General features: G+C 37.9%; 3 protein-coding genes across 4 annotated transcripts; 2 read left to right on the top strand and 1 right to left on the bottom strand.

The window, feature by feature from the left end:
* The first annotated feature begins 2840 nt into the window (after positions 1–2840).
* On the top strand, positions 2841–9399 carry LOC117381099 (lathosterol oxidase-like). Its single transcript, XM_033977948.2, has 5 exons — positions 2841–2882; positions 4130–4347; positions 5936–6068; positions 6932–7032; positions 7233–9399. Exons 2-5 carry the CDS (start codon positions 4138–4140, stop codon positions 7677–7679), a joined length of 891 nt encoding a protein of 296 aa, XP_033833839.1. The 5' UTR covers positions 2841–2882; positions 4130–4137; the 3' UTR covers positions 7680–9399.
* A 2205-nt stretch (positions 9400–11604) lies between these two features.
* Positions 11605–19811, top strand: LOC117380917 (zinc finger protein OZF-like). 2 transcript variants are annotated; one of them, XM_055226509.1, is made up of 5 exons: positions 11605–11715; positions 13955–14039; positions 14126–14280; positions 15134–15254; positions 17411–19811. In XM_055226509.1, the coding sequence occupies exons 1-5, from the start codon at positions 11658–11660 to the stop codon at positions 18654–18656; spliced, it is 1665 nt and encodes a 554-aa protein (XP_055082484.1). In that variant the 5' UTR covers positions 11605–11657; the 3' UTR covers positions 18657–19811. The 2 variants fall into 2 exon arrangements, with proteins under 2 accessions (XP_055082484.1, XP_055082485.1); XM_055226510.1 differs by lacking the exons at positions 13955–14039; positions 14126–14280 and having other exon boundaries at positions 11606–11715; positions 17411–18869.
* A 2603-nt stretch (positions 19812–22414) lies between these two features.
* Positions 22415–25888, bottom strand: plekhb1 (pleckstrin homology domain containing B1). The gene is made up of 6 exons (XM_033977949.2): positions 25844–25888; positions 24079–24231; positions 23527–23629; positions 23296–23335; positions 23126–23216; positions 22415–22585 (listed from the first exon to the last, which is right to left on the bottom strand). Exons 1-6 carry the CDS (start codon positions 25878–25880, stop codon positions 22452–22454), a joined length of 558 nt encoding a protein of 185 aa, XP_033833840.1. The 5' UTR covers positions 25881–25888; the 3' UTR covers positions 22415–22451.
* Positions 25889–26391: the final 503 nt, after the last annotated feature.

Below are 26391 nucleotides of genomic sequence, written 5' to 3' on the forward strand. Positions count from 1 at the left end.
GCAACAGATCGAGACGAGGTCAGAAGTTGATATGAGTTGAGATGTTGTTCTCAAATTGACATCAACCCTTTCTGCAGGGAAGAACCACAAAGTATTCGCAGACAACTATTTTACATCACTCCCACTGTGAGAACACCTGTGAGACAGAGAGAGATTACTACATTGGCAACATCAGGATGAACAGGGCACCCAACTGCAGCATGAAGGATGAAAAAGACCTGAGGAAACAGGGAAGAGGGTCCATGGATTACAGAGTCAACCAAAACAATGTGATTGTTGTAAGGTGGTGTGACAACAAACCTGTCAACCTGCACAGGCATTTTTTGTTTAAATCAATATATTGAATAAATATTTTGTAATATTTATATCACTGCCACTATTTTGTTCTTTTGGAACAAACAAACACGTCTATGATATACACAAGTGTCATTTTTCATCTATAGATTTCATCTATAGACTGTTTGGGCCCCCCCTTCTTTGCTCACTAGTGTCCCCCTCTCCCCTCGTACTGTCCACCCCTGCCCTTGCATTAAGAGTTTATGACAAATAGTAAATTATAGTAAAACCTAATTATATATAAGAATATATACAGTATCCACACAGTTTACTGTCATTAAATAAGTCTGAAATTGAAAAATCATTCCACCCCTGTTGTTACACTTTGGTTTAGTCTGTTGCTCCACTGACATGCACACGGGCACCAGGGTAGTACATTTACTGTCATTTTTTGCACCCAAGAGACAGAAAATCGGCAAAATTGTTTAGCTAATGCCAATAAAGCCTCATTGTATCTCTGTACCCTCTTCCTCCCTCTTCCAGCCTCAGGGTCAGCTCTTCCAGGGCATCCCTTTGTTGTATGTGCTCCTGCTGGGCGTACTCTGCCTGGACCATCTCTGGTCTGGGGTGTCTGTTGAAAACAGCAAGTATTTGCCCACTTGTCAGCGTTAAACCAATGAAATGTTAGAAAGGTCTTTACAGCCACCTAGCACTGCTTCTTGGTCACCTTTACAGTCAATCTCTTCTTTAGCCTGCCTCTAATCCTTGGTCTCGGTCTTGCTTACTTCCCAAAACGAAGGAAAAACTTTGCAACCTCTCTGAATGAGACAAGAGAGCTGTGTCTGACATGTGATCACTACTGCTTCTCACAGTAAAATAACAAGCCCCGTTATACTGACAGTAACTATAAAAATGTTACATTAGTGAGATTACTTGTTACTGGTTAAAAAATAACACTTTGACACGTTATTATACTTAAATGGTGTTATTTCCAACACTGATGAGGATGGGTCTACCATCTCAGTACTAGTTAAGCCAAACCCTGCTTTGATTCTGAGATTAGACACGATCTATGGACCAAGACTTTCATTGAGCAATAGTGGTACCTCTGATAAAATAAAGACACCCCTGACCTCCAGCTCACATAGCAGAGTAAAAACACAGCCCCTGTGGGCCTTTATAATCAATGTTTAATTTTTTTATTTTTTTTTAAGCATTTTGTTTAATTAATAAAATACATCTTTGTTTAATTTTTACTGTGAATAAAAGTGCAAATGTTGTCCTTCACTTGAAGATAATCTGAAAACGGCAAGTATGTGGACTGCGTTTACATGCCCACTCAAAATCAGATTAATGGATCATTCTGTGGGCCAACTTTTAAAAGATTTCAATTTAAGCTTGGTATACAGGCTTTAGTTAAAACAATTAGAATGGTCTGATAAGATAACAGATAAAGTGTGTTCAAATGTAAACATTTAAACATGATTGTTTCCTCCATTCTAATTTCTATATGGACAATTTGGACAGTTCTTTAGAAATTATCGTTGGCACTGGATTGCTTTAGGGCAAATGTCACATCTATTGTAGCAAATGGAGAGGAAATAAGTCCTTCTTTTTGAATTTAAATTCTACTATAGCTCTCTGTGGACAATGAAAAACTGGAAGACTACAAAAACCACCTGTTTAGAGATTACCTTTAAATTAAGATATAAGATAAAGTGTCTAAAAAATCCATTTACTTGGTTGTGTTTATTGGTAGGACTCCAGTGTCTCAAAAACCCATATTTTTGGTGCACTGCTTTACTTTGTTTTGTTTTGTTTTTTGTTTTGTTTTTTGTTTGTTCTTTTAACAACAGTCAAGATAAAGATTTAATTTTATCATTATTTAATACAAATAAATAAATAAATAACACCAGGGGGAGCTGTGGACAAGAGGGAGCTGTGAAGCCAGTTATTTTATTGTCTGTAAATACCTACATATGCAGAGCTATAGCATTTTCAACAGACAGTTTGCACCAAAACCTTGAATTCCTGTATCACCTAAAATACAAAGCATGTCGCAACCCCTTGACCAAACTCAGAGTTCGCCCCTGGTTGCAGCTCTGGCGACATCTGGTGGATTCGGGTGGTAACACGTTTGGAATTGTCTATATCAATCACTGCTGCCGTCAACTTTGTGCAGATTTAACGAGAAAAACACGTAAAGTGTGCAGCTAATATTCACAGTTGGTCTTCTTTAAATCATCACATTTACATTGCTTTTTTCGTCACTTACATTTACTTTAATACTTTTCCAATATATATATATTTTTTCCGATGCTTTTTTAGTTTGTAATTGTACTTATTGGTTTATTTTATTAGCATTAACAACAGTATTTAATAATTATTGTTAGTGTAAGAGCAGCCTGTCAGTAGCCCCATGAGCAGATTTCCTCTCTGACCAATGGGAAAACAGTGCAGCTGTGCCGTGATTACAAGCCGCCCTCTGATTGGCTGATTTGAGATGACTTCATTAGGAAACACACTTTCATTGGCTGATATCTCATGTTTAGCTTTAGCTTCAGCACGTCCCACAGTTTGTTCCGGAGTCGTAGCAACTCACGAAGGTAGGTTATTACTGCGTTTGATGTTGTAATTCATCATTTTATCATAATATTGTAACCGGATGCAATCATTATACTCATTAACAAACATTTTATTAATTTGTGTAACTTTAGGTTGTGCTGCTTCATGCATTTTGCAAGAACAACCTTAGTTTAGAATAGTAAAACAGACTATCAGTATACAGGACGTGAACTTTTGGCTCTATAGCCACTGCTAATATTGGACAGATTTTTTCACAAGGACAATTTAAAGACACCCTGTACAAAATGACATAAAACATTGTAAAATGTTGCTTTATTTGCAAGTGCAATTTTATTTGTTTAGTTCTGCTTTCTCCTCCTAAACCAAGGAGGCATTTATAAGCTTGGCAATAGAGTAGTAGTAGTAGTAGTAGTAGTAGTAGTAATTGTTGTAGAAATGTATTCAGATGAGACAGTGACATAATAATAACTTTGAAATCAATCTGCTTATATGGCCAAGGGGACATTTGTAACCTTGGTAATATATTGGTGGTAGTAGTAGTAGTAGTAGTAGTAGGAGTTGTAGTAGTAGCTGACATTTATTCAGTCAATGACATAGTAACACTGAAATTACCCTGCTTATATGGCCAGCCTTAACCTATCCACCCATACACCTACAGCCTATACACGTACTAACATTCCCGTATTTTGTTTTAATTCATTTTGTATTAATTCTGTGTTATTACATTTCTAATATTTTGTTGTATAATTCTTTGTGATATTTGGTGTATGTTCTGCTGGACAGTGGCTTCTTTCCAAGTGGCAGAGTCCAGGCACAAGCTGTAATGTGAAAGGCTAAAGGCTGATAATGTTGTTATAAAGTGATATAAATAAATTATAACTTGAAACTGGCTCAATATTTGTTAAGTTCTGCAGGTAGCTTTAGAGTACTATAATTTTAAAGCAGACCTATTATGCAGAATCGTCTTTTCAGACCTTTTAACCATGTTATAGTTGGTTCCATCCTCATTTATCCAAGTTGTATTTAGAGTGATTTGTGCAATGCATGTTTGTGCAATCTGTAATTGCTTATTTTCAAGACTCCATATTGCTGATTATCCCCAGTTTTCAGCATATTCCACCGTTACACACCCCCTCCTTTATTCTTACTTCATTCTCCAATTATATTTTCTTAATCGATAAAAGTTAAAATTAAAACAGATCAGGTACTAGCCCTTTAACCATAAAGAACTAATCCTATCTGAGTGTAATCTATTCCCTGTCCTCAGATCCCAGCATGGACCTGGTGCTGAATGTGGCCGATCACTATGTGCTGACCCCGTACGTGTACCCCTCCTCGTGGTCAGAAGAGGGTGCTCTGAGGCAGATTCTGAGCCTGCTGGTGCTCACAAACCTGGGGGCCGCAGTACTGTACCTGGGGCTGGGGGCCATCAGCTACTTCTGCGTCTTCGACCACACTCTCATGAAGCACCCGCACTTTCTGGAGGTAGGAGCCCATCAGCTATTTCTGCTTAGGCAAGACACCACCTACATCCTTTCTCTGAGTGTACAGAAGAATTTTATATTGCTCGAAGGAAGAAGCTGATTGGTTATGACAGGCTCTTGTTGTCTTATGACTTTGGTTCACACGAAACTTAACTATTGTTACAAAATACATGAATAATATATATTGCTTACTACCCGTTATGTGTCTGGTGTGTAGTGAACCAACGAAGTCTCTCCATCAATACAACTGATAATATTTTTTTTTTCTATCACTTCTGCTTTCTGTTATGATGCAATTTGCTACTATGCAACAAGTATAATTTATCATTTAACGCATTAAAGGGCCTGTACCTGACTTTAATTTATTCTTGTCAAAGATAAATGCTCTTTACATTATGAATTGCATGATAAAAAGCTGCTAAATAAGAAAATCATTGAGACTGTAAAATATAATCAAATCATTTTACATGGCATTTTCTCAGGTGATACCTAATACAGAAGCTACTTACACAGGGACCATTTTCGTCCAAACTACCTAAAACTATCCAAGGCACTTGATTCTTTGTTATGGTGCTTTTTTAAGAGTGACAACAAAACAAATATTAAGCAAAGACATTTGTTTCTGTGTCATGCTTCAATATCACAGAGGACTTTGTGAGTAGAGATAAAAGTTCAAACTAAAACTTGTTCCTGACTCATAGATTGAAATCAGGCACAGGTTTCCGCACATCATGGAACACCTGAAAAATGTATCAAAGAATAATCATGGATACTTGTGTTATCAGTAAACAATGGGTATTAGTGTTCAAATCAAGCATTGTTTTGAACTCTTAAGTACAAAGAGATAACTCCACAAAATGTGACTACACTGTTCTTTTTAAAAGTTTGTGATAAAAATGGATGGATGAGTTTGTAGTCAATTTAATCTGGATTCTTAACAATTATTATTCTTATTATCTGCCATGCAAAAACCCATATCAATCTCTACAGCTTGTCAATTTTAGGGATTTCAAAACCAACAGTTAAATGATGACGTTGAATTTTTGTTCAGTTGATAGAATTAAATTTTGCTTTTGCAATAGACTTGACACTAAAAAATATTGATTCCAATACCACGATGATAATAAAAACACTTCTAGACAATATAATGTCATTTTCAACATTAAATCATAGGACTTTCTTTTATTTTACCATGTCGTTTTACATCTGTGTAATCCCAAGTAGTCCAAGTAGATTCCATAGTGATCCATGGTGTATACTAGTCTATGTGATCTTATACTTGATCTGATACAGCTCAAGATCATTCTAAAGCTATTCAGGAAAAGTTGATTTATGTCATGTGAATGTGACTTTTTTAGTATCGATACCTCCTTTAATGAGTATCTAGTTTCAATACTAGTTTTAGTATCAATTACAATCTGATTTTTCATACTTTCGACAACCCTACATAATCTTACAATTGTCACAATAATTACTATATTTACTTACTGGTCAACAAATGATATCTGAAGCAGTATGTTTTGGAGCTCAGTATACATTGTGTGTACAAGTTTGTGAACCCTGATCTTTTGTGTAAATATTTGATCCAGAACCAGGTGAGGAGGGAGATCAAGTACGCCATGACATCTCTGCCTTGGATCAGCCTGCCCACTGTGGCCCTGTTCTTTGCTGAGGTGCGGGGATACAGCAAACTCTATGACAACGTGTCCGACCATCCTCTGGGCAAGTAACACATATACTTCTAAAATAGATATGAAGGTGTGTGGAATTTAAAAACACAGTGTACAACGTCCTGTATTACCACATGACCATACAATGTGGAAGAGAGCGTTTTCCATTTGACAGAAGAACGCAGTCAATCCCCGGGTCAGGCCACATGTGTGAATGGCGTTATAGAAGGACAGTCATTGTTTTTACTCAACTGTTCAATTAAATGCATATGACAAGTTTTCAGGTTTTTCTAATTATGACTTGGTTTGGTGGGATAGTAACTGTGCTAAATATTTATTAGTTTGGCATGAGTTAAGTGGTAGTTTGTGGAAAAAGTAGAGAAGAAAAGTACAAAAATACAGGAAGTAGCTGTGAGTTATTAAACAGAATACCTCTACCTATGTCATCAACATGGACAATTCCAATCAAAATGCAGATAATTCACGCACAAGTTGTCATTTATTTGTATTAGTCTAATTATAATTACTGTATATTTATTATTATTATTTCAGACCTTTGTTTCTTTTATGGTTGCTAGCTAACAATTATGGAATTACTGCTTCCTGTGTCCAAGCAGAAAGTGAAATTATAAACTTCACCAAAATCATAAAACTAGAAAAAAATTGGCAAAATGTTTCATAAAATCTCACAATACAACAAGATGGTGTTGACTATGTTTTGTGAAATGAGTAGTCTAATCTGTCATATTACTCAAGTTGAAGTAAAAAGTCACCTTGCAAGGCTTCACAAAATTGTTGCTTTATCCAACAGACAGTTCGAAAGTCAAATACTGAAACATACAAGCAGATTAACCCACATTTACAACCATAACTGTATTCCCCAGTCCAATATGCAGTGGTGTGTGCTGTGTGCAGGCTGGACAGGCTTCTTCATCAGCATGATCTCCTTCCTCTTCTTCACTGACATGTGCATCTACTGGATCCACAGGTTTTTGCACCACAAGAGCATCTACAAGGTCAGCCACTAGAGGAATTCTTATAATATTATTATCATAATGTAAATCTTTAGGTTTAGCTGGAAAAATACTTACAGAAAAGTTGTCTGCACAATAGTTTTTAATTTCCATTCAGAAATTCAGAATATGATGACATATTAAGAGTGCATTATAATAACAAAACAACATTTATTGTACCTTCCCTCTTCTCTCTCTTATAGTTGTTCCACAAGCCCCACCACATCTGGAAGGTCCCTACCCCGTTCGCCAGCCACGCCTTCCACCCAGTTGACGGCTTTCTGCAGGGCCTGCCATACCATTTGTACCCCTTCCTCTTCCCCCTGCACAAGGTCCTGTACCTGGCCCTCTACGTGTTCGTCAACATCTGGACCATCTCCATCCACGACGGGGACTACCGCGTTCCTCGCCTCCTCACAGCCTTCATCAACGGTTCTGCGCACCACACGGACCATCACCTGTTTTTCGACTACAACTATGGCCAGTACTTCACGCTGTGGGACCGGCTTGGGGGGTCTTACCGACACCCCTCTGGGCTCATGGGGAAGGGCCCGCTGGATCTCATTAGGAGAATGGAGAGAGAGGGGAGGCTAGGGGAGAGGGAGGAGAAGAGGAATGGACACCAGGGGAAAATGGACAAGGAGGAGTAGAGTGGAAGGACTGCTGTATTTACAAAATAGAATATCTCAAGTTTGTTTTTTCGCATTATCTCAGTAACAATATTTGGGCAGTCCTGTGGACTAAAACATTGCGTGAGGGCGGGGTCCAGGGGTATAAGAACACTGTGATTGGTTTAACAAGCAATCTCTCTGTATTATTTATGCAGAGAGATATCAGCCTGGTTCCCATTCCCTCTGTCACATCAATCTCCAATCAGATTTGGTTTTTTTATGACAAATGTGAAACAAAGTTCATTGGTCATTTGTCATTTTGAACACACTTTTCTTACATCACTAACAGAGTTTAGTGATTTGCTCATTGACTCTGCAGAAATCCACAATGTTTGTCAGTTCCCTGGGATTTTTTTCTCCTTATAATCAGCCTGGTTTGAAATGAGCGAACCATGCATGTACCTGGCTGGCTAATCTGTCTGTCAATCATGGCCATCTGAATTTGGAGAGATGCCCCGATGTATTGGAGAAGTGCCTATTCTAGATCCCAGGCAATTATGAAAGTGTCAAATGACTGAAAACTTGTCATTGTGATAGATTGTTGTTTAGTTTCCTAATGGTAAAGCTAACAACAACTAGCATGCTAACCATGCACGTCCCTATTATTAGACAATAAAACACTATAATTACATGCAGACAGGACACAGCTGACTTATTTTGACCTGAAGAGGTGCGTATACAATATATCTGTACTGGGGCTAGACAAAGTCTACACTACCAGTCAAAAGTTTGGACATACTTTTTAATTTATGTGTCTTCTTTATTTCCATGACTATTTACATTATAGATTCTCGTTGAAGTCAGAACTATGAATGAACACATATGGAAAGTAGTAAACAAAAAATGGACTCAAAATCACTTCAGATTGAAATTAAAATAGTCATCTTTTGCTTTGAACCCTGGTTTCATTCTTAACCTTGACAAGGTTCACTTTTGAAGTGAAAATCATTTGAGGATAATTCATCCAGAAGGCCAAGGGTTTGCAGCGCTGTCAACAAAGTGAAGGGTGGATAATTAGAGGATTTGAATGTAATATATCAAAAATATTTAGATCAGTTATTTCACTTTTTTCCTACATAATTCCATATATATTGCTTCATATATTTGATGTGTTTTATATGTATCAAAAATGTAGAAAAAAACATTGAATGAGAGGGTATGTCCAAACTTTTGACTGTAGTGTATATGGAAAATAAAAGTACAAACTTAATATAATTTATTGTAATGTTTTGAGACATTTCTTTGTACTGTGTCATTAATTGTATTTCCATTACATATTTTTGTAATTAAATAAAGTGAATTGAAATCACAATAACAGACAAATTACAGAGTGCCACTTTAAACTTGCATGAACAATTGTATTGAATATTCTTTAATTCTTTAATTCAACTCCTATTTCTGAGTATATAAGACACCATTGTTGCTAACAAAGAATTTGGATTACCACTTAATGACATCACAAAATGAAGATGTGCGTGACCTTAATATGCAGGTAGGGGTGGGGCCGGACCAATTCTCACAAAACCAGACACAAGATTGACTGCACATGATGAGATTGTAAGATAATTTACATTAATCTGTTCAATTAACAATTTTGATGTCTAAACAAGAATTATTTTAGTTGTGGGTTTATTTTATGTGTTAATATAATGGGATAAAAATAAATAAAAAATAGGTAACTTTCTGGAGGTAGCATGTTAGCTGCGTGGTTTCATGGAAATAGAAAACTAAAACCATACTTTGGAACATTCTCCATGTAGATAGATATGTTTTATAACATACTGTGGAATATTATGGCCAAAGGAATAACATTACTATGGAAACAAGCAGGACGAATAAGAGTCAGGTCTGTGGAGATGCAAGCCCGCTCACAGTAAGGACGCATGTTTTTCTACATTTTCAGAGCAAAAAACACCCAACAAGAAAAAATATTCACTTAATTTCTTTAAATCATTTTCTTCATATTTGCTTTTAGCGGTGTCAGTACAGACTAAGGCCAATCTGCCGTGAAAAATAAATAAAATAAGAAAGAGGGAAGCAGGAGGATGGGGCTGCAGAGGTGGATAGAGGAGCTAAATATTGTACTCGTGTAAGAGTAATGTTGCGTCAGAATAATGTTACTCAAGTAGAAGTACGAAGTAATGGTCCAAGAAACTACTTGAGTAAGAGTAAAAGGTATTTGGGAAAACCTCTACTCAAGTGAGAGTAACTTAAAGATTACATGTCAGGACATAACATCTGATTTATAATTTGAAGTTAATGTAATTTGAAGGACAAAACACTAAATAACTCACAAAATCTGATATTTTAGACACAAAAAGGCTAGACATAAAATTAGACAAATGAAATCATATCTAAAGGGGCAGTGCAAGAAACACAAATGTTCAAATCATTTTATATTGTCAACATAAAGCTTTTGGTTTTTTTGAGTAACCAAAATTTTACTCAATACTACTTTTACTTCAATAAAAATATTACCTAAGTGGGAGTAAAAATATGAAACCTATTCTGAAAAGTACAATTTCTTTAAAAATTGCTAAGTGAATGCAACAATTATGCCTTAAACCCAGGAATACATATTATTTCATGCATGAGAAATCAATTTAAAGCAGATCTAAGACACATGTAAACCTCATTAAACGTCTTTGTATGTCCCTGTGACGGTTAAATACATATTTTCGGACTGTTTGAAGTGTCCATCGTCTCCACCTGCTTTCTCTGTGCAAGGACAGGTATCAAGGAAAAGGAAGCAACGAAAGAGAATTTAGAAGCCACCAAGGAGAATCTTGTGGTCCCGCTAACTCACTGAAGGAAAGTCATTGTTAATTGCAGTAGTGGAAGAAGTACTCAATTTTATCATTTAAATAAAGGTACAGATACCAGGACAAGAAAAAAATCAAGTAAAAGTATCACATGAAAAAGGGACTTAATTAAAAGTATTAAAGTACTTCACAAAGTAAAAGTATTTCACACAGATTTTAAGATCTAATAAAGTTTAAAATGTAGTGATTTTGATACAGATTTGAGTTTAATTTTGTTCAACAGAAACAAATGAGTCAGTAGTTTTTTCTAACTGTTTTTATTTGTTTCATTTTTTTGGTCAAACCACAGACGTGTTAAAAAAATAAACCCCTCAGCATTTTCAGTAGGTCTAAAAAATGATAACATGAAGTAGAGTGTAGTGAAGTAAAAGTAAAATGTATCCACTTAAAAAATGTACTTACATAAAGTACAGATACCTAAAATAATTAAGTACAATACTACTTTTACTTCTTTACATTCCACCACTGTAAATAAGGTTTTAAATGTTAAAATCCTTAAATTCCAGCACAAATGCCGGGATACAAGTGACACAGGCAGACATCTGTAAACAACATTCAGAACAATGTAGTGGGAATGAAATGAGTCCCTGGAGGAAACTGCAGAGAAGAAATAGTTATTTCTTGAGTGAGGATTATACAGGTTTGAAGTACTCCCTGTGGAAGACTGACAGACACTGTAATGGAGCCTGTGACTACTGCACTCAGCCTGAAACTGTGGAGCATGTCCTCATGGATTGTGATCACTATGAAGAACAGCAAAGACAACACTGCTCTGCAGCTACAAAAGAAAAGATTTATTTTACTTTAAGTACTCTACTGGGGAAAATCAAAAAATTAAACAACTGTTTATTTTCATGAAAAATACAGAATTCACTGGACATATTTAAGTGCATTCTGACCACACGGTCCACACAGTCCAGTCCAGTAGGTGGCGGTAATGCTCCGATTACATTTAGTTGGCAAACATCAAAAGAAGAAGAAGAAGAAGACTCTGGCGCGCTCTTACGTTGAAAGTGTCTACACCGGAAGTTCTGCAAAGTTATCCGCTGTGTGGAGTTTTTCCTCTTTTCCTCCGTGAGATCAGTGTGAGCTGTGCCCGCTGCCCCGCGGCGTTACAGCTGTGTCCAGGTGTAAAATGGTCCGAACAACGACAGCAGAGAATGAGGAGGACCAGAGGGGACAGGAGCTCGTGGGTGAGTGTGTGTCCTGTGTGTTAAACTGCTGCTAAACGTGTGCTGTAGATGAGCGGCTGGTGTGTGTTTGTGGAGATGCGACTGTAGGATTTTATATTATATTATACACATAGGCCTATATCATAATGATATATTATATTCTAGGCTCTATAGTACAGTAGCCCACGGGCTGTAATCCCTGTATGATAATAACCAATGGCAAACAGTCATTTTGATCACTATTGGTTTAACAGTGTGTTGAATGAATTTAAATAAAGAGTCTTGTATTTCATCAGTCACCTGCTCTACACTTGCACGGGCTTTGGTTTGGTCAGAGCACAATGCACAGCCAAACACAGTGTTTACAGCAGCAAAACTCGATCCACCGCTCACATCCAGCCCAAACAGCGTCAGCACAACAAACTTTACTCAGGAAGCTGCTATAACTATAATAATAGGAAGGCATGGCATCAGCACAGCTCCAATAACGCACAGGCCACACAGACACACCCAACACCGGAGCAGCCTTTTAAGAGCCTGTACTTTTCTTCTGTGGCGTATTAATTGTTAACACATTACATATTTAGATCACCATGTTACCTTTTTTGTTTTGCTGCTATATTCGGCGAAAACATTGTCTTCACATTTTTTATAAGTTTCACTTTTGTTTTTGATGCACCAAGTCCCCCCTCACTCCCCCTTCAGAGCTAAGTCACTCCCCCTTCAGCCCAATCTTGCTTAATGAGACTACTGCACAGAGCATCATGTTTGTGAAGCTGTTGTGTACTATTTTGCATGGTGCTTTTGTATATTTATGGAGAATTGCCAGAGAATTGTTTGTGGGAGCATGGATGACGTAGGCTTGAGGACTGAACTTCAGACCGAATCTTGCAGATGACCCTAAGGAGAGTTTGAATAGGGCTCAGGAGAGATCGTGAGATTACTCAAACAAACAAACATATGGATGGACCTCATTGGGCATGTTTTTGGTGAGGGGGCAACGTTATAACATAGTAGAAAGCTCAAAATTCCGAATGCCTCCTCTTCAACTGAGGCTGTTTTGGGCATATTTGAGGCTCCATCGTCAAATATGTCCAAAACAAACAAAAACAAGCATCTTACTGTGCTTCTCAAGAGACGTGAAGCAGAGTGTATCCTCTATTCTCTGTTCTATTTGTTCTGTCTCAAAAAGTGTATAATTAAGTTCAATATGAAGAGATGGAACTGGTCCAAGAGGTCCAGAGGTTTAGGCAAAAGAAATAAGTAGCCAGCAGCCACTAATCAGTGAATCAAAATACGAATACACACTGCACTCATCCAGATCTACTCATTCCAGATTAATGCAAATCCTCTCCCACTGAAGAGAAGACACAGAATTCATCCTAAAAACGGTTCCTCAAACTTTAATTCGAAGGAGCCATAATTCACACTGTTGTTATCCGTTTATTATAGTAGTAAGAAACCGGCAGTCGAGATTCAGCAGCTATGCAGGAGACAGGTCACAATAGGTCCTGACTGCACCTCAAAGACATATGTTCAAAATAATATTACTCAAATAGAAATACAAAGTAGTGGTCCAAGAAACTACTTAAGCAAGAGTAAAAAGTATTTGGGAAAACTACTTCTCAAGTGAGAGTAATGTAAAGAATACTTATTGGGATGTAACGTCTGATTTATAATTTAAAGTTCATTTAAGGATGGACACAAATGAAATCATATCTGAAGTGTAAGAAACACAAATATTAAATACATTTCATATTGTCAACATAAAGCTTTTGATACTTTTAGATTTACACACAGTGGGAAGAGGAACCAAAACTTTGACTCAAATAAGAGTACTGCTACTTCAATAAAAATATCACTGAATTGGGAGTAAAATATGCTGCAAGAAAAATACTCTTTAAAGTTACTCACGTAAATGCAGCTGAGCCTGTCACGGCTGTAATGCAAAATAATGGACTCACGCACTGGACTTGATGTCAGATTTTCTCAAAGCTTCAGGCTCTCCCATAGAACTCCATTCAGTGCACACCAACCCAGTGCTCTCAAAGGGAAAATGGATGATTCAAATAAAGTGTGATATGACCAAATGTAACATTATCAAAAATACATCTATACAGATCAGCAGTTGTGCTCTTGTGGTGAGCAGGTCCTCAGCTCGTTTCATATACGCTGCATCACATGTTCAGCCTGAAAATCACATAGTGTAAACCAAGCTTTAAGTCAGTACAGACATGTTCACACAGAGTTCATTTCACAGGAAACCAGGAAATCCCTGAGACTCTCCAGATTAAACAGGAGCCTGAAGAACAGAGTGTCAAACAGGAGGAAGTGCAGCTGCAAGTGTGAGTCTCTGCCTCTTAACTTTTATTTTATTTTAGTTTTTTTTTTAATGACAGTTTGTTGTGTCTTTGTTGTGGATTCTTTCCAGGTCTGTCCCTGAGTCAACTGCTGTGTGTGTGAAGACAGAAGAGTCCACACAGGGAGAGGACATCAGCTCAGAGACACATGTCTGCTCAGAAACTGAGGGAGACAGAAACACTGAAAATGATGAAAACTGGGGAGCTCCATTCATCTATTCAATCTGTGAGAACAATTTTATTCATTCCTTTGCACTCAAATATCATCAGAGGACATAAAGGAGAGAAACCTTTCACCTATTCTGTCTGTAATATATGGTTTACCTCAAGGTATAGTAGAAATGCAGATTGCAACATCTTATCATCTGCTTGTTCAGAAAGTTCACACTTCACTGTGATTGGTTGAAGTGACCTGTGGCTCATTCACAGAACAATACTTTTGGACTGAATTGTATATGTTTACACTCTTAAAGGTAGTATTATTTTAAATAAATTTTTTTGGAGCCATATTATAACATTCTCTTTTCAAAGACACACCTGAAGAGGTTTTATATGTCATCCATGCATGTTTGAGTATTTTAGTAATCCTCCCAGGCCCTATTTGAACCCTCCTTATGGTTAGCTATAATTTCTGTGTAATGCTCAGCCCACAAACCTACACTATCCATGCTCCCACGCAACAATTTTCCATAATTATACAAAAACATGATACAAACCTGATGCGATGTGCAGTAGTTTCATTAGTAAGATGCACACTGATTGCGTTTTGATTGCAGTCTGAAGAGGGAGTGACACTGAGCAAAGGGAGGGGAGATTTAGAGCATAAAAAATGAAAGTGAAACTTGTAAAACATGCTTATACATTGTTTTGGGTGAATATAGCATTTATAAAACAATAAAAGGTAACATGGTGATCTAAGTGTTAGCAGTTAATACCCCAAAGAATTAAAATACCCGCTCTTTAAAGTAGACCAGAGACAAATTCAGAGTATTAATTTCACAGGAAAGAAATTACCTATTAAGTACTGCACATGTATGTGTAAGAAGTCCACAACTTTATTCCCCCATTGTCTAATACAGGTGTCCAGATCCCCTCTCTGAGCCCAGGTCCCACTCTGAACCAGGAAATCCCTGAGACTACCGAAATTAAAGAGGAGCCAGAAGAACACAGCGTCAAACAGGAGGTAGAGCAGCTGCAAGTGTGAGTCTCTATCACTTTAAACACCCACAGCTGCACATTTTGTTATGTCAGATTAGAAATCAATTTAAAAATCACGATTCACAAGCATTTGTTATTAGTCTGAAATATAAACTGCTGAAGGAATCCCATTTTGTGGAAAATTATAACAATAATAATCAATTTCCAAACCCTTGGTGAGTTATGAAATAGGACTAGATTCTTTGTTACAAGTGATGTGGAGCAGACAGAGCTGATCCAGTACTGACTGGACACTAATGGCCCGACTCCTGCCTGACCACAGGAGGTCTGAAAAAGTGAGAAACCAAATTAATGTATGGGGCTATGTTATGTTTGTACAGGTAAGTGTCCTATACAGATAAGATTAGAGCTCTGGACCCCACATGACCACATTTTCTTAGGACATCACAATTTTATCAATGAGTGCTACATGTAATTCATCTAAACGGGTAGGTAGCAAAGTATACAGGGTACACTCTAAGGCTGCAGTGTATCATAAATGTTCTGCCCTATTTGTTTGGGCCTGAACAAGCCTTTCAGGAGCCATATTTCTTTGTTTTGCCATGTGCCTTTTCCTAGCCACCATTTCATTTTCCACCACCGCTGCCCTGTTTAGAGCTGCAGTAGTGTATGGCTGACAGTCAAGCTCCATTCTCTTTTTTCCAAAGCTTTGAAGAACTTCTCCTGTCGCCTGGGTTTGTCTCTTGTTCCTTCCGATCTAGTGTCACACAGTCTCTTGACCACCATTCCAAACTTCAGATCGTCCCTCGTGAACATGTCCACACCGCTCTACTACCGGAACTGCAAAGCATACTCGACCATTTGGGTCGCACTGAATGTAGAGATGTTCAAGCTAGTAGATCTTTCATCAGTGACACTACTCATTAGATTAAATGAAGACTCCACCAGGGGAAAAATGGACAGGGCAGCTTTAATTGGTTAACAGAGGTGTGGGTATTTACCTTTATTACACACTACAGACCACCACTTACTGCATCCTCTCAGTCTTCAAAATCTAGCAGAGTAACTTTGATGTTGTACCTTAGAATCTCCATGTGAAAGTTAACATTTGCAGGCATGATGACCCAACAGCTGAACAGGTTTTCTAAGATGGGTCACAGCTTGCGAGTGCCCTCTCAGAGGTTGATTGCTTACAAAGCCTGGAGGGTTTGGCTGTGCGATGTATTTGGTGCATGAAATATATGTCTGCAATACTTGATCCAGAAATGGCTTTAGGTAGCTGAAACACAGAACTTGGTATTATAGCCTAAATCAGATTGTTGGAGTAAGTTAGAACTACAAAAAATTCAGGTCAAGGAGACAGGGTCTAAGAATGCTGTAAATATGTTTGTAATGTTCAACACACATGGAGCACTATGACATGTATTACTATGGAAAGGACTCCTTTATAGACACTAAGGAGCAGCCCAAAGGAGAAAACTGAACCTGCCCCTTGTGAAAGGCCTTAATCTCCATTTGTGTCTTTTCGCTAACTTTGTACTCAACAAAGAGATCCTTGAGAGGGTCTTCATTGATGGCCTTGTCCTCTCTGTGCATTAGGCCAAAGTAAAGCGCGTGGTAGGCCCTCAGCTTCAAATGTGTTTCAAGATATGCCTTCAAGGAAAATAATTTGGACACCTCTAACATAGACAAATAAACACAAACTAATGTTTTCGAGTGTTCGTTTCTGACTAATCTGATTCTGAAGTTCATCGCCTCCCCGTCACAAGATCATGCACAGCTCAGAGCTCTGTTTGCAGTTGCCCCGTTCAACACGGTGCACAGCTCAAGCCTGTTAACTTGTATCAGTTTGGTTCTTGGAGCAGCTATAGATTTGAACAATAGTACCCTGAGCGGTTTTGGGGTAAAGACCATTTGAATTTGGTTGTTTAGTGCACCCGGAGTTCTCTGTGCATGTAAATATAGTGAGTGTGGCTGCTGATCTTCTTCACATATGACAATGTCTGATCTGGTTCTCTGACTAAAATCGCCTGTACAGTATTTACATAAATACTCATACATTTCTATCACACCCATGTGCATGGGTAGCAGGTTTTGTAGATAAATAAGACTTAATGCAGGCAGAGATTCTACACTGAGAACAATATTCTAACTTTCTGTTTTCAATTCATTTTGATTTTATTTCATTTTCTTTTCAGGTGTGTCCCTGAGTTCAGTGATGCGTGTGTGAAGACAGAAGAGTTCTCACAGGGAGAGGACATCAGCTCATCAGAGACACATGTCCACTCAGAGACTGAGGGAGACACGGAGCACTCTTCTGACACAGACTATGATGAAGACTGGGGAGATCCATTCAGCTGTTCACCTGCACAGATGGAGACAGAGGCAGATGGAGACTTCAGAGCCAGAAACAGCACTGAACCAAACTCAGGTCTATCCCCTAATTCTGCACCAGAGACCAGTGCCACTGTGGACAATGAAGACATGTCAGGAACAGCTGATGGGGCTGAGAGGAAGAAACACCAGTGCTGTTTTTGTAATGAGAAATTTGGGTCTAAATATAATTTACAAAGACACATTAGAGTTCACACAGGAGAGAAACCATTCAGCTGTCCAATCTGTAAGAAAACTTTTGCCCAAAACGATCATCTTAAAGAACACATGAGAACACATACAGGTGAGAAACCTTACAGCTGCTCTGTCTGTGAGAAAACGTTCACCCACAAGGGGAGCCTATATGCACATGGAAGATTGCACAGAGGTGAAAAACCTTACAGCTGTTCTGTTTGTAATACACGGTTTAGCTCGAGCTACAATCTGAAAAGTCACATGAGTACACACACAGGAGAGAAACCTTTCAGCTGTTCCGTATGTAATTTACGGTTCACCTCAAGTTCTCATCTAAAAAGACATACAAGTACACACACGGGAGAGAAACCTTACAGCTGTTCAGTCTGTAGTACACGGTTTTCCTTAAGTTCTAGCTTGAATAGACATATGAGAACACACACAGGAGAAAAACCTTATAGCTGTCCTTTCTGTAATACACGTTTTACGTCAAGTTACAAACTGAAAAGTCATATGAGTACACACACAGGAGAGAAACCTTACTGTTGTTCTGTCTGTAGTACACGATTTGCCTCAAGTTATTATCTGAAAAGACATATGAGAAGTCACACAGGAGAGAAACCTTACGGCTGTTCTACCTGTGATAAACAGTTTACCTCGAGCTATTATCTGAAATGTCATATGAGGAGTCACACAGGAGAAAAACCTTACTGCTGTTCTGTCTGTAATTCACGGTTTACCTCAAATGATTCCCTGAAATGTCATATGAGGATTCACACAGGAGAGAAACCTTACAGCTGTTCTGTCTGTAATACACGGTTTACCTTGAGCTCTTCTCTGAAAAGACACATGAGAACTCACACAGAAGAGGATTAGGCTGATCATGACTGAAGGTTTTGGGGTGTGCTCATATGTGGGTACAATATTTCAAAGAGATTGTTGTTTAAAGTGCATTTGACAGTTTAGACTACTCATTTCAACTAAAACATAGTTAACTTCATTTTATTTAAGATTTGATTAAAAATCTTTAATAATAATATTGTAATTTTATTTTTTTCTATTTTACTTCCTGGTTGGACAAGGGCCAAAGCTAAATTGCACTTCAGTTATGATTGGACTAATGAATATTAATGACAATAATGTTATTGTGTTTAAATTAATGTTAAAACTGCCTGAAAAATGCCTTCCTGTGAAATGTGTGTGAGTGTGAAATTGCTGCACGTTTGGGTGTAAAGTTCTTGAGAGTAAGGTTTTGGGTGTAAGGTTTTTGGGTGTAATGTTCTGTGTTGATGTAGGTAGAGGTATTGGTTTTCAATAGAATTCCTCATTTTGATTATTTTTTTCATTCTGATTTTCAATTGCTGAATTTGTAAATATACATTTGTAATGTGTCACTATTTATAATTTCAAACCCAGTAAAAATTCAATGTAAAATTTGCAGTGAAAAAATTCACAGCAAAGATCCAAGATGCCAAGGCATGAGCAACCGATCACATCTGACTGAGGAGGATGGAGGCTGTGTCTATTCTTTTCTGTGGTTGGGACTTATGGTTAAGGAATCAAAGACATGAGGTATTGATTAGGCTAATTCTGATCAATCATACTGGTTCCCTACAGCCTTTCTTGGTTGTTACTAAGTTAGATCGATTGCTTGGCATCCTGCATATTTGCTGTGAAATTTTTCACTTCACAGAAATTATAAATTAAATAATTAATTAGATTATAATTCAATTCAAGTTTATTTATATAGCACATTTAAAAACAACCTCAGCTGACCAAAGTGCTTCACACAAAATAACAATATAAGGGTTTGAAAATATGTCTGCTGAATTTTTAAAAGGCATTTTTTTAATTTTTTTATTTCATTAACTGAAATTCAGGATAAAAAATATTCAAACATGTTTTTTTACAGTAAAAAAAAATCAAAGTGAGAAATTCAACACTAATTGAAATAAAAAAATCTGAAACAAATTATCTTCCATAGTAATGACATTTCTTGTTTTTTATGCATTAAATACTCTTTATATCATTGTTTTATTGTTGCAGTATTTGTTTATACACATTTACACACACCAGTGAACACAGAATCTCCTGATAGATTCACATAATAGATGAATATGGCCCTGACCTGTGGCGTGTCTCTGAGTTCAATCCTGGGACCCCTGCTGTTCAATCTCTACATGCTGCCATTAGGCCAGTTAATACGCAGCAATAATGTGTCCTACCACAACTCTGCAGATGACACTCATCTATGTCTCACTGCAGCAGGTGATTATGGACCAGTGGATTCACTCTGCCACTGCATCCAACAGATCAGTGTGTGGATGTGAAACAACTTTCTCCAGCTAAAATCAGACAAGACTGAAGTCATCATCTTTGGCCCAGAGAGACATAGAGAAAGTGTCAGCAGTCACCTCCAGTCTCTTTCTCTAAAACCTTCAACTCAGGCTAGAAATCTAGGGGTAAAAATGGACTCAGAACTTTAACAGCCACATCAAAACAATAACATCTGCAGCTTTTTCCCATCTACCATCTGTCAAAGCCAGACCTGGCAAAACTTATCCATGCATTTGTCTCCAGTAGGTTAGATTACTGTCACGTCCTGCTCACTGGTCTCTCCAAACGAGCCTTAAGACAGCTGCAGTACATCCAGAACACTGCTGCTTAAGCCTTGACTAGAACCAGGAAGTACGAGCTCATAAGTCGTGTGCTCAGGTCTCTGCACTGGCTCCTGTGGCTCAGAACATGTGAGACAGGCCTCTACTTTGGAAATGTATAAATTCAGGCTCAAAACAGTACTGTATAGCTGTACATATGACTGAAAGGTTTTTTTATTCTGCACTCTTCTTTTTTAATGTTTGTTTTATGATGATTATTTGTGATTATTTATGTTTTGATTTGTTGTATTGTGATTTTAATGTCTTTCTTATTTTCTGAAGCGTTTTAATTACTTTGTGTACAAATGGTGCTATATAAACCTTTTTATCATTAGTTAGCACAGAGCTGATTAGCCCTGAGCAAGCTTCCAAACTTTTAATTTAATTCATTTATTGTTTTGGGTTTTTTTTTTCTTTCATAATGAATGTTCAGAATGTTTTTTGAATGGGACTTTTACTTCCTGATCCATGGGCGAGCAGTCACTGTTGAGGTCCATAATGTATATTTTACATCATTTGTCAACATTTTCTTCAAAGACAGAAAACTAAAAGCCAGAGTGACAACAGCGCTAAACTGTACAGTCCAAACAAGCATATAACACTTTTTAGTAAAATAACGTCTATACATTCAGAATGTCATTTGATTTATTTTATTTATACAAGCAACAAGGTTTATCCATTTGAAAATAAAAACTACTAGTGAAGGAGATCATTACACACTGGTACTTAACTGTTTGCATGTAATGGGCTAATGATACATATTTTCAGTTTCATAAAATGCTATTTAGTGAACCTAAAATGTACATATTAGCCAGTATGTACAGTGCTTATAGAAAAGCTCTTAAACTCTTACACACATTATTTACATGGGATGGGACAAGATCTCATGAAACAAAATATTTACAAGATTGTGCTCACATGAGAAGCTTGATCTTGTGAAATGTTTTTCCATGTGTTTGCGTTTGGATTGGACAAAAAAGTGTGTGTGCTGGTGAGTTATAGCTCTTTAGGAACTTGAAAAGCCGTGGTACAATGACAGCAAAGATATTAAAAAGTAAATAAAAAATGATGAGGCCCACATCAGTTAATCTCATCATGTTTCGTCTCATTGTTTGGAAATTGTCTCTTGTCCCACCCCTATGATTCACACATTCTTCACAAAAAAAACAACAACATAAAAACATTAAAAGGTAAATTCATAAAGTCCAAATAAACAAACATTTAGCTGCTATACCACTTGCCAGCAGTGAATATAAAAGCATCTCCCAAATCCTTCGACCCGGAAAGACTATTTCTTTGTTTGCTACACGTCTGTTTACACCACAACTAAACTAGTAAGTGTTGTAGGCAACCTGATTTATTATGAACTGAAAACCTGAAAAACAGAACTAGTTCATTTTAAAGAGGAGTTATTTTACTTCTATGGGGTATTCACTGCTACACACGTAATATATTGACACCGAGCAACTATACTGTAAACAATGACCAAAGCTCTTTTAGTTTAAACAATAATAAAAAATACATGTCAAAAACCTGTCATGCATTGAAAGAAGAATCCTGCTGGAGTCAGAGATATGGGGCTAGTGAGGTATAATAAGAGAGACTGTGGGTTCTGTTGCCGTGACAAATGCGGCGACCATCTTGTGAGTTGAGGAAGAAAGAAATGCGAAAAGAAAATTATGTAAAAACAGGGCTAGAAATATAAAACATATACAGACATAATTGTGTATTTGTGTCCTGATGATGCAGAACTTTACCTGTCTCTGGACATTATAAAAACACTGTGCTGGTCTATATTTTAGTTTTTCAAGATTAGTTCACATTATTTTGGTAGAACACGGGCATTAGATAAAGTATTGTTATAATTAAAAAGTCCTGCTTCCTGTTAGTTTTGTCTGAGTTTTTGCGTAGTATCCTACACTCACAACATGGCTGCTCCAACAGGATGTTTGTTACTCTTAGTTACCATGGCGATGACCTCTACCCCTTGTTAATAGGTGACTGCGTGGAGTCCTCAGCAGAAGAAGAAGGGCATCCACAGAAAGGACCTCATAGCGACCCCTGCAGCCATCCCTGTGATCAGCCCCAGGACCACGTGCTCCGTGAGCTCATCCCACGGGTCCCGCTGTACGACCACCTGGTGAGTCCCTACGGAGGAAAACATACAGCACTATATGAAAGACGTGACATTAGTACCATTATTATGCCAAGTTGACTTTTTTTGAGCTTTTAACCATGTTGTGTGCTCTTGTCTTCATGAATACATTAATCCAAAATCGTCTTCTATGAGCACTCAAAAATGCTCCATTCAAAATTGCCAGTTTTGTTTCGTCACAGATAAAACTCTGGACTTCTATGCCACTTTTACATATATCACTGCTCAAGAAAATAAAATTGGAGAACGACGTAAGTACAGAGCAGTTGTTGTGTGCCGGTGGCGGTGAAAACGAGGGTGAACTGGAGCAATGACGTCTTGAATACAGGAGGATAAAGCGTTCTCAAGCATGCACGGATCACTCTAAATACAACTTAATGGATAAATGAGAAAAAAAACCCTACTATGACATGGTTAAAAGTTCTGAAAAGTTGATTTTACGCAATATATCTCATTGTAATGTAATTAGAAGGACAACATTAAATGGTGCAGCATCATCCAGTACTATAAATGTTGTGTGTTGGAGAGAGTACCTGGCCCGGCTCCTGGAGTGATGTAGACCGTGTGGTGGCCGTTCAGAGGGATGGCCTGGTACGAGTCGTCATAGGGATCGTATGCAAAAACCTCAAATCAATAAAATATGATATTAAAATGTAGAAAAGCATAACTCCATCAAGGATATTGAAATATGTAGAGCACTCACAGGGTTCCTCCGGGTCTCCAGCAGGGTCAGCTTCCACGCTCTGAAATCATCCAAGGAAAGTTCAGAACAGAGACAAAAACACTTGCGCACAAGCTATTTAAAGTGGGACTAAACACCTAAACTCTGCTCACAAACCACATTTCAACTATTCGACTAAAGAAAAGAGTGAGGGGGGGAGGAAGGGCACGGTCTGGAGGTCGTCTTTGGGGGCTTAGGGGACATTGAACTCACAGAGCCTCGTCCTCGCTGTTGGCACACAGGTTGACAGTGGATCCGTCTTTGAGCTGCACCACCACCAGGTTATCTCGGGGGTTACTCTCTGGAGGAGTTATGTCTGAACACAAAACATTGTCCCGATGTGAAAAACGCACTACAATATTGCACGATTGTTCTTGCTCGGCATTTTTGAGCAATTCTGTGTTCTCTCCTGCATTTTTTGAGGCTTGAGTGCTCGATAAGTGTCTGCTTTCATGTACCAACTATCTCCAACTAATGATAATGATAATATTGCTGGAAAGAAGCCACCTGATTTGTCTGTTATTAATGTTCATATCTTGATTTACGAAAGATATAGCAAAATAAAAACACCAGGATCATGTAGAGCGGGTCAATACGAACATTTGAAGACCAAAATGACGAGGCTCATGTCGAGTCGTCAGAAGCAATCAACTGTCTCTTGCCCCCATCTGGCAGTATGACATCATCATGTTCTAAAATCACCAACTCAAATTGTGTTTTTGATTTGATTTTGATATATTGTTCAGGCTCTAGTGTTCTCCTCACCTCCACACTCCAGGCCTGAGTGCACATCCACGCACAGGGTCTTCAGGCTGACCCTTTGCTCCAGATTCCTCCTCCTGTCAGTTTTATAGAAGCACAGGGAGCCGTCTATCCATAGGTCGCACCAGTTCAACTTCCACCGCTTCAGCACCGACGCTGAGAGAGAAACATTACAGAATGTGCAACGAATAGGTTGAATTCACAGTCTCTGGTCTGGTCTCTGGTGCCTGGTCTCTGGTGCCTGGTCTCTGGTCTAGTCTTTGGTCTCTGGTCTAGTCCCTGGTCTCTTGTCTCTTGTCTCTTGTCTCTGGTCTCTGGTCTCTGGTCTCTGGTCTCTGGTCTCTGGTCTCTGGTCTCTGGTCTCTGGTCTCTGGTCTCTGGTCTCTGGTCTCTGGTCTCTGGTTTAGTCCCTGGTCTCTGGTCTCTTGTCTCTGGTTTAGTCCCTGGTCTCTGGTCTAGTCTTTGGTCTCTATTCTCTGGTCTCTGGTCTCTGGTCTCGTCTCTCAACATCTTCTCTTTCAAACAAAACAAAATTGAAATAATGTTTTCACAATAGCTTCAGAAAGTGGTCCCAGTTGAAAGCCATAAAATTAATATGAGTTAAGTTTGTAGAGCGAATCTACAAACTTGGTCCTATATTACACAAAATGGATTCCTGTGAGCTTTAAACCATGTTATTACGTTCTTACCTCCTCAAAAACATACCTGGGGTTGTGTTTTGTTTCATTCACACGTATTTGAGTGATCCTTTATTATTAGTCTGTCTATATCTCCAAGCTCAAAATGCTCTATTCCACATTGTGATGTCATGTAGTGGCAGTTTTCAAGTTAACATCAACCCTTTAACTTTGGTTCAGCAGAGATGGGCAATTCCAGAGCTGACATTATCCAAAAAGATTCTAGTGAAGGTGTGTGGAGTTTAAAAACACCGTGGAGCACTTTCTGTATTACAACATGACATCACAAGGTGGAACAGAGTGTTTCCCATTTGAGAGAAGAACACAGCCTAAATATGCAGGGTTTGTGTGTTAAATATGAATGAAACAAAACACAACTCCAGGGATATTTTTGATGAGAAAACAGCATTCTACAATATATCAGAAAGTAGTACAACATAAGCCCTTTAAGAAATAATGATAAGGCTCAACATGGCAGGTGGAATACTGGTCTCTACCAGAAAAGTTACGTAGTGCATCTTTAACCTCATTCTGCAGCACACTTGTATTCCTTCAGAGGGCGCCAAATTCCATAAATATGCCAAGATATCATTACCTTAGCACTGTGTGGATTTAAATGTAAAGTTTTAAACATGTCTTAAACTAGGACTAAACAAGAACTAAAACAAGACCTAAAGAGCATATGGCAGGTTAGAATACTCACTTCACTAAATCAAAATCTAAATCTAAATTCAAATTCTGTTACCTAGCAACCATAATGTAAACAAGGGTCAAAACTTGCTTCACTTCTTGTTCTCAATGCTGTAAAACTATGATAAATATTTAGCACAGATATTATCCCACCAAACCAAGTCATAATTGGAAAAAAACATGAAAACCAACCAAGTCATTTGTACTTTAAAAAGGCTATCTAAACCCGAGCTCATTTGAAGCACAAAAAATAAGGCACCGAGACTAGTCAGCATGGCATGATTGGACTAAATAAAGTAGGACTAAACCAAGTCAAAATAAATACTTGATCTAAACCAGGTCTACACTAGTCAAACCAGATCTACACACCAGGACTAAAGTAACCAAAACAATCTACTCACTTTGTCTCCACAGCCACCCAGACTTTAGCAGTGCCATGTTTTCTAGCTATTCTGATATTATAAAAAATTGGTTTGTTGTAAATCCAAGCGTTCTCTACAGTTGTATATTCCTGTGTATATCTTCTGTGTGTGTGTTTATATTAACCTGTCCTCCTAATCCGCCTGACTCACTGGATCTTTCGGGATTAGCCGTAGCCTCCACATGAGCTGTAGCAGCTATATTCTTATAACAATTTATTTTCAACGTATTTTACATTTGGGATTAGTTTTTATGTATTAACACCTATTTACTTGTTTTGGTGAACTGGAAATATTGCATATTGGTGTGCATGCAGTTTCTACAACTAACTATAGCCACGTGTTAATCCCTACGATGACATAACAACAGGGATTAGCCTCATTAATTTACAGAGAACTGTCTAGTGTAACAGTGATATCACTGACTATATTCGAGAAAATTATTGGGCCTATTATTTTTTTCAGCAAAATAAAAGTTTTGTTTTTTGTTTTTTTAAGATAGTTAAAGTTTTCTCATACCTGAGGTTAAA

This window comes from Periophthalmus magnuspinnatus, chromosome 14 (genome assembly GCF_009829125.3).
Source record: "Periophthalmus magnuspinnatus isolate fPerMag1 chromosome 14, fPerMag1.2.pri, whole genome shotgun sequence".
In the NCBI taxonomy this organism is placed as follows: Eukaryota; Metazoa; Chordata; class Actinopteri; order Gobiiformes; family Gobiidae; genus Periophthalmus; species Periophthalmus magnuspinnatus.

What these genes read in the sequence shown, in the direction of transcription:
- plekhb1 (XM_033977949.2), bottom strand. Translation starts at nt 25,880, where the DNA reads ATGGCACTGCTAAAGTCTGGGTGGCTGTGGAGACAAA. An exon ending in AACAGCGAGGACGAGGCTCT is followed by an intron (nt 23,336 to 23,526) that starts GTGAGTTCAATG and finishes GGATGATTTCAG; the next exon opens with AGCGTGGAAGCTGACCCTGC. An exon ending in CACTCCAGGAGCCGGGCCAG is followed by an intron (nt 22,586 to 23,125) that starts GTACTCTCTCCA and finishes TTTCCTCCGTAG; the next exon opens with GGACTCACCAGGTGGTCGTA.
- LOC117381099 (XM_033977948.2), top strand. Translation starts at nt 4,138, where the DNA reads ATGGACCTGGTGCTGAATGTGGCCGATCACTATGTGCTGACCCCGTAC. An exon ending in AGCACCCGCACTTTCTGGAG is followed by an intron (nt 4,348 to 5,935) that starts GTAGGAGCCCAT and finishes TATTTGATCCAG; the next exon opens with AACCAGGTGAGGAGGGAGAT. An exon ending in ACCACAAGAGCATCTACAAG is followed by an intron (nt 7,033 to 7,232) that starts GTCAGCCACTAG and finishes TCTCTCTTATAG; the next exon opens with TTGTTCCACAAGCCCCACCA.
- LOC117380917 (XM_055226509.1), top strand. Translation starts at nt 11,658, where the DNA reads ATGGTCCGAACAACGACAGCAGAGAATGAGGAGGACCAGAGGGGACAG. An exon ending in GAGGGGACAGGAGCTCGTGG is followed by an intron (nt 11,716 to 13,954) that starts GTGAGTGTGTGT and finishes TTCATTTCACAG; the next exon opens with GAAACCAGGAAATCCCTGAG. An exon ending in TCCATTCATCTATTCAATCT is followed by an intron (nt 14,281 to 15,133) that starts GTGAGAACAATT and finishes TGTCTAATACAG; the next exon opens with GTGTCCAGATCCCCTCTCTG.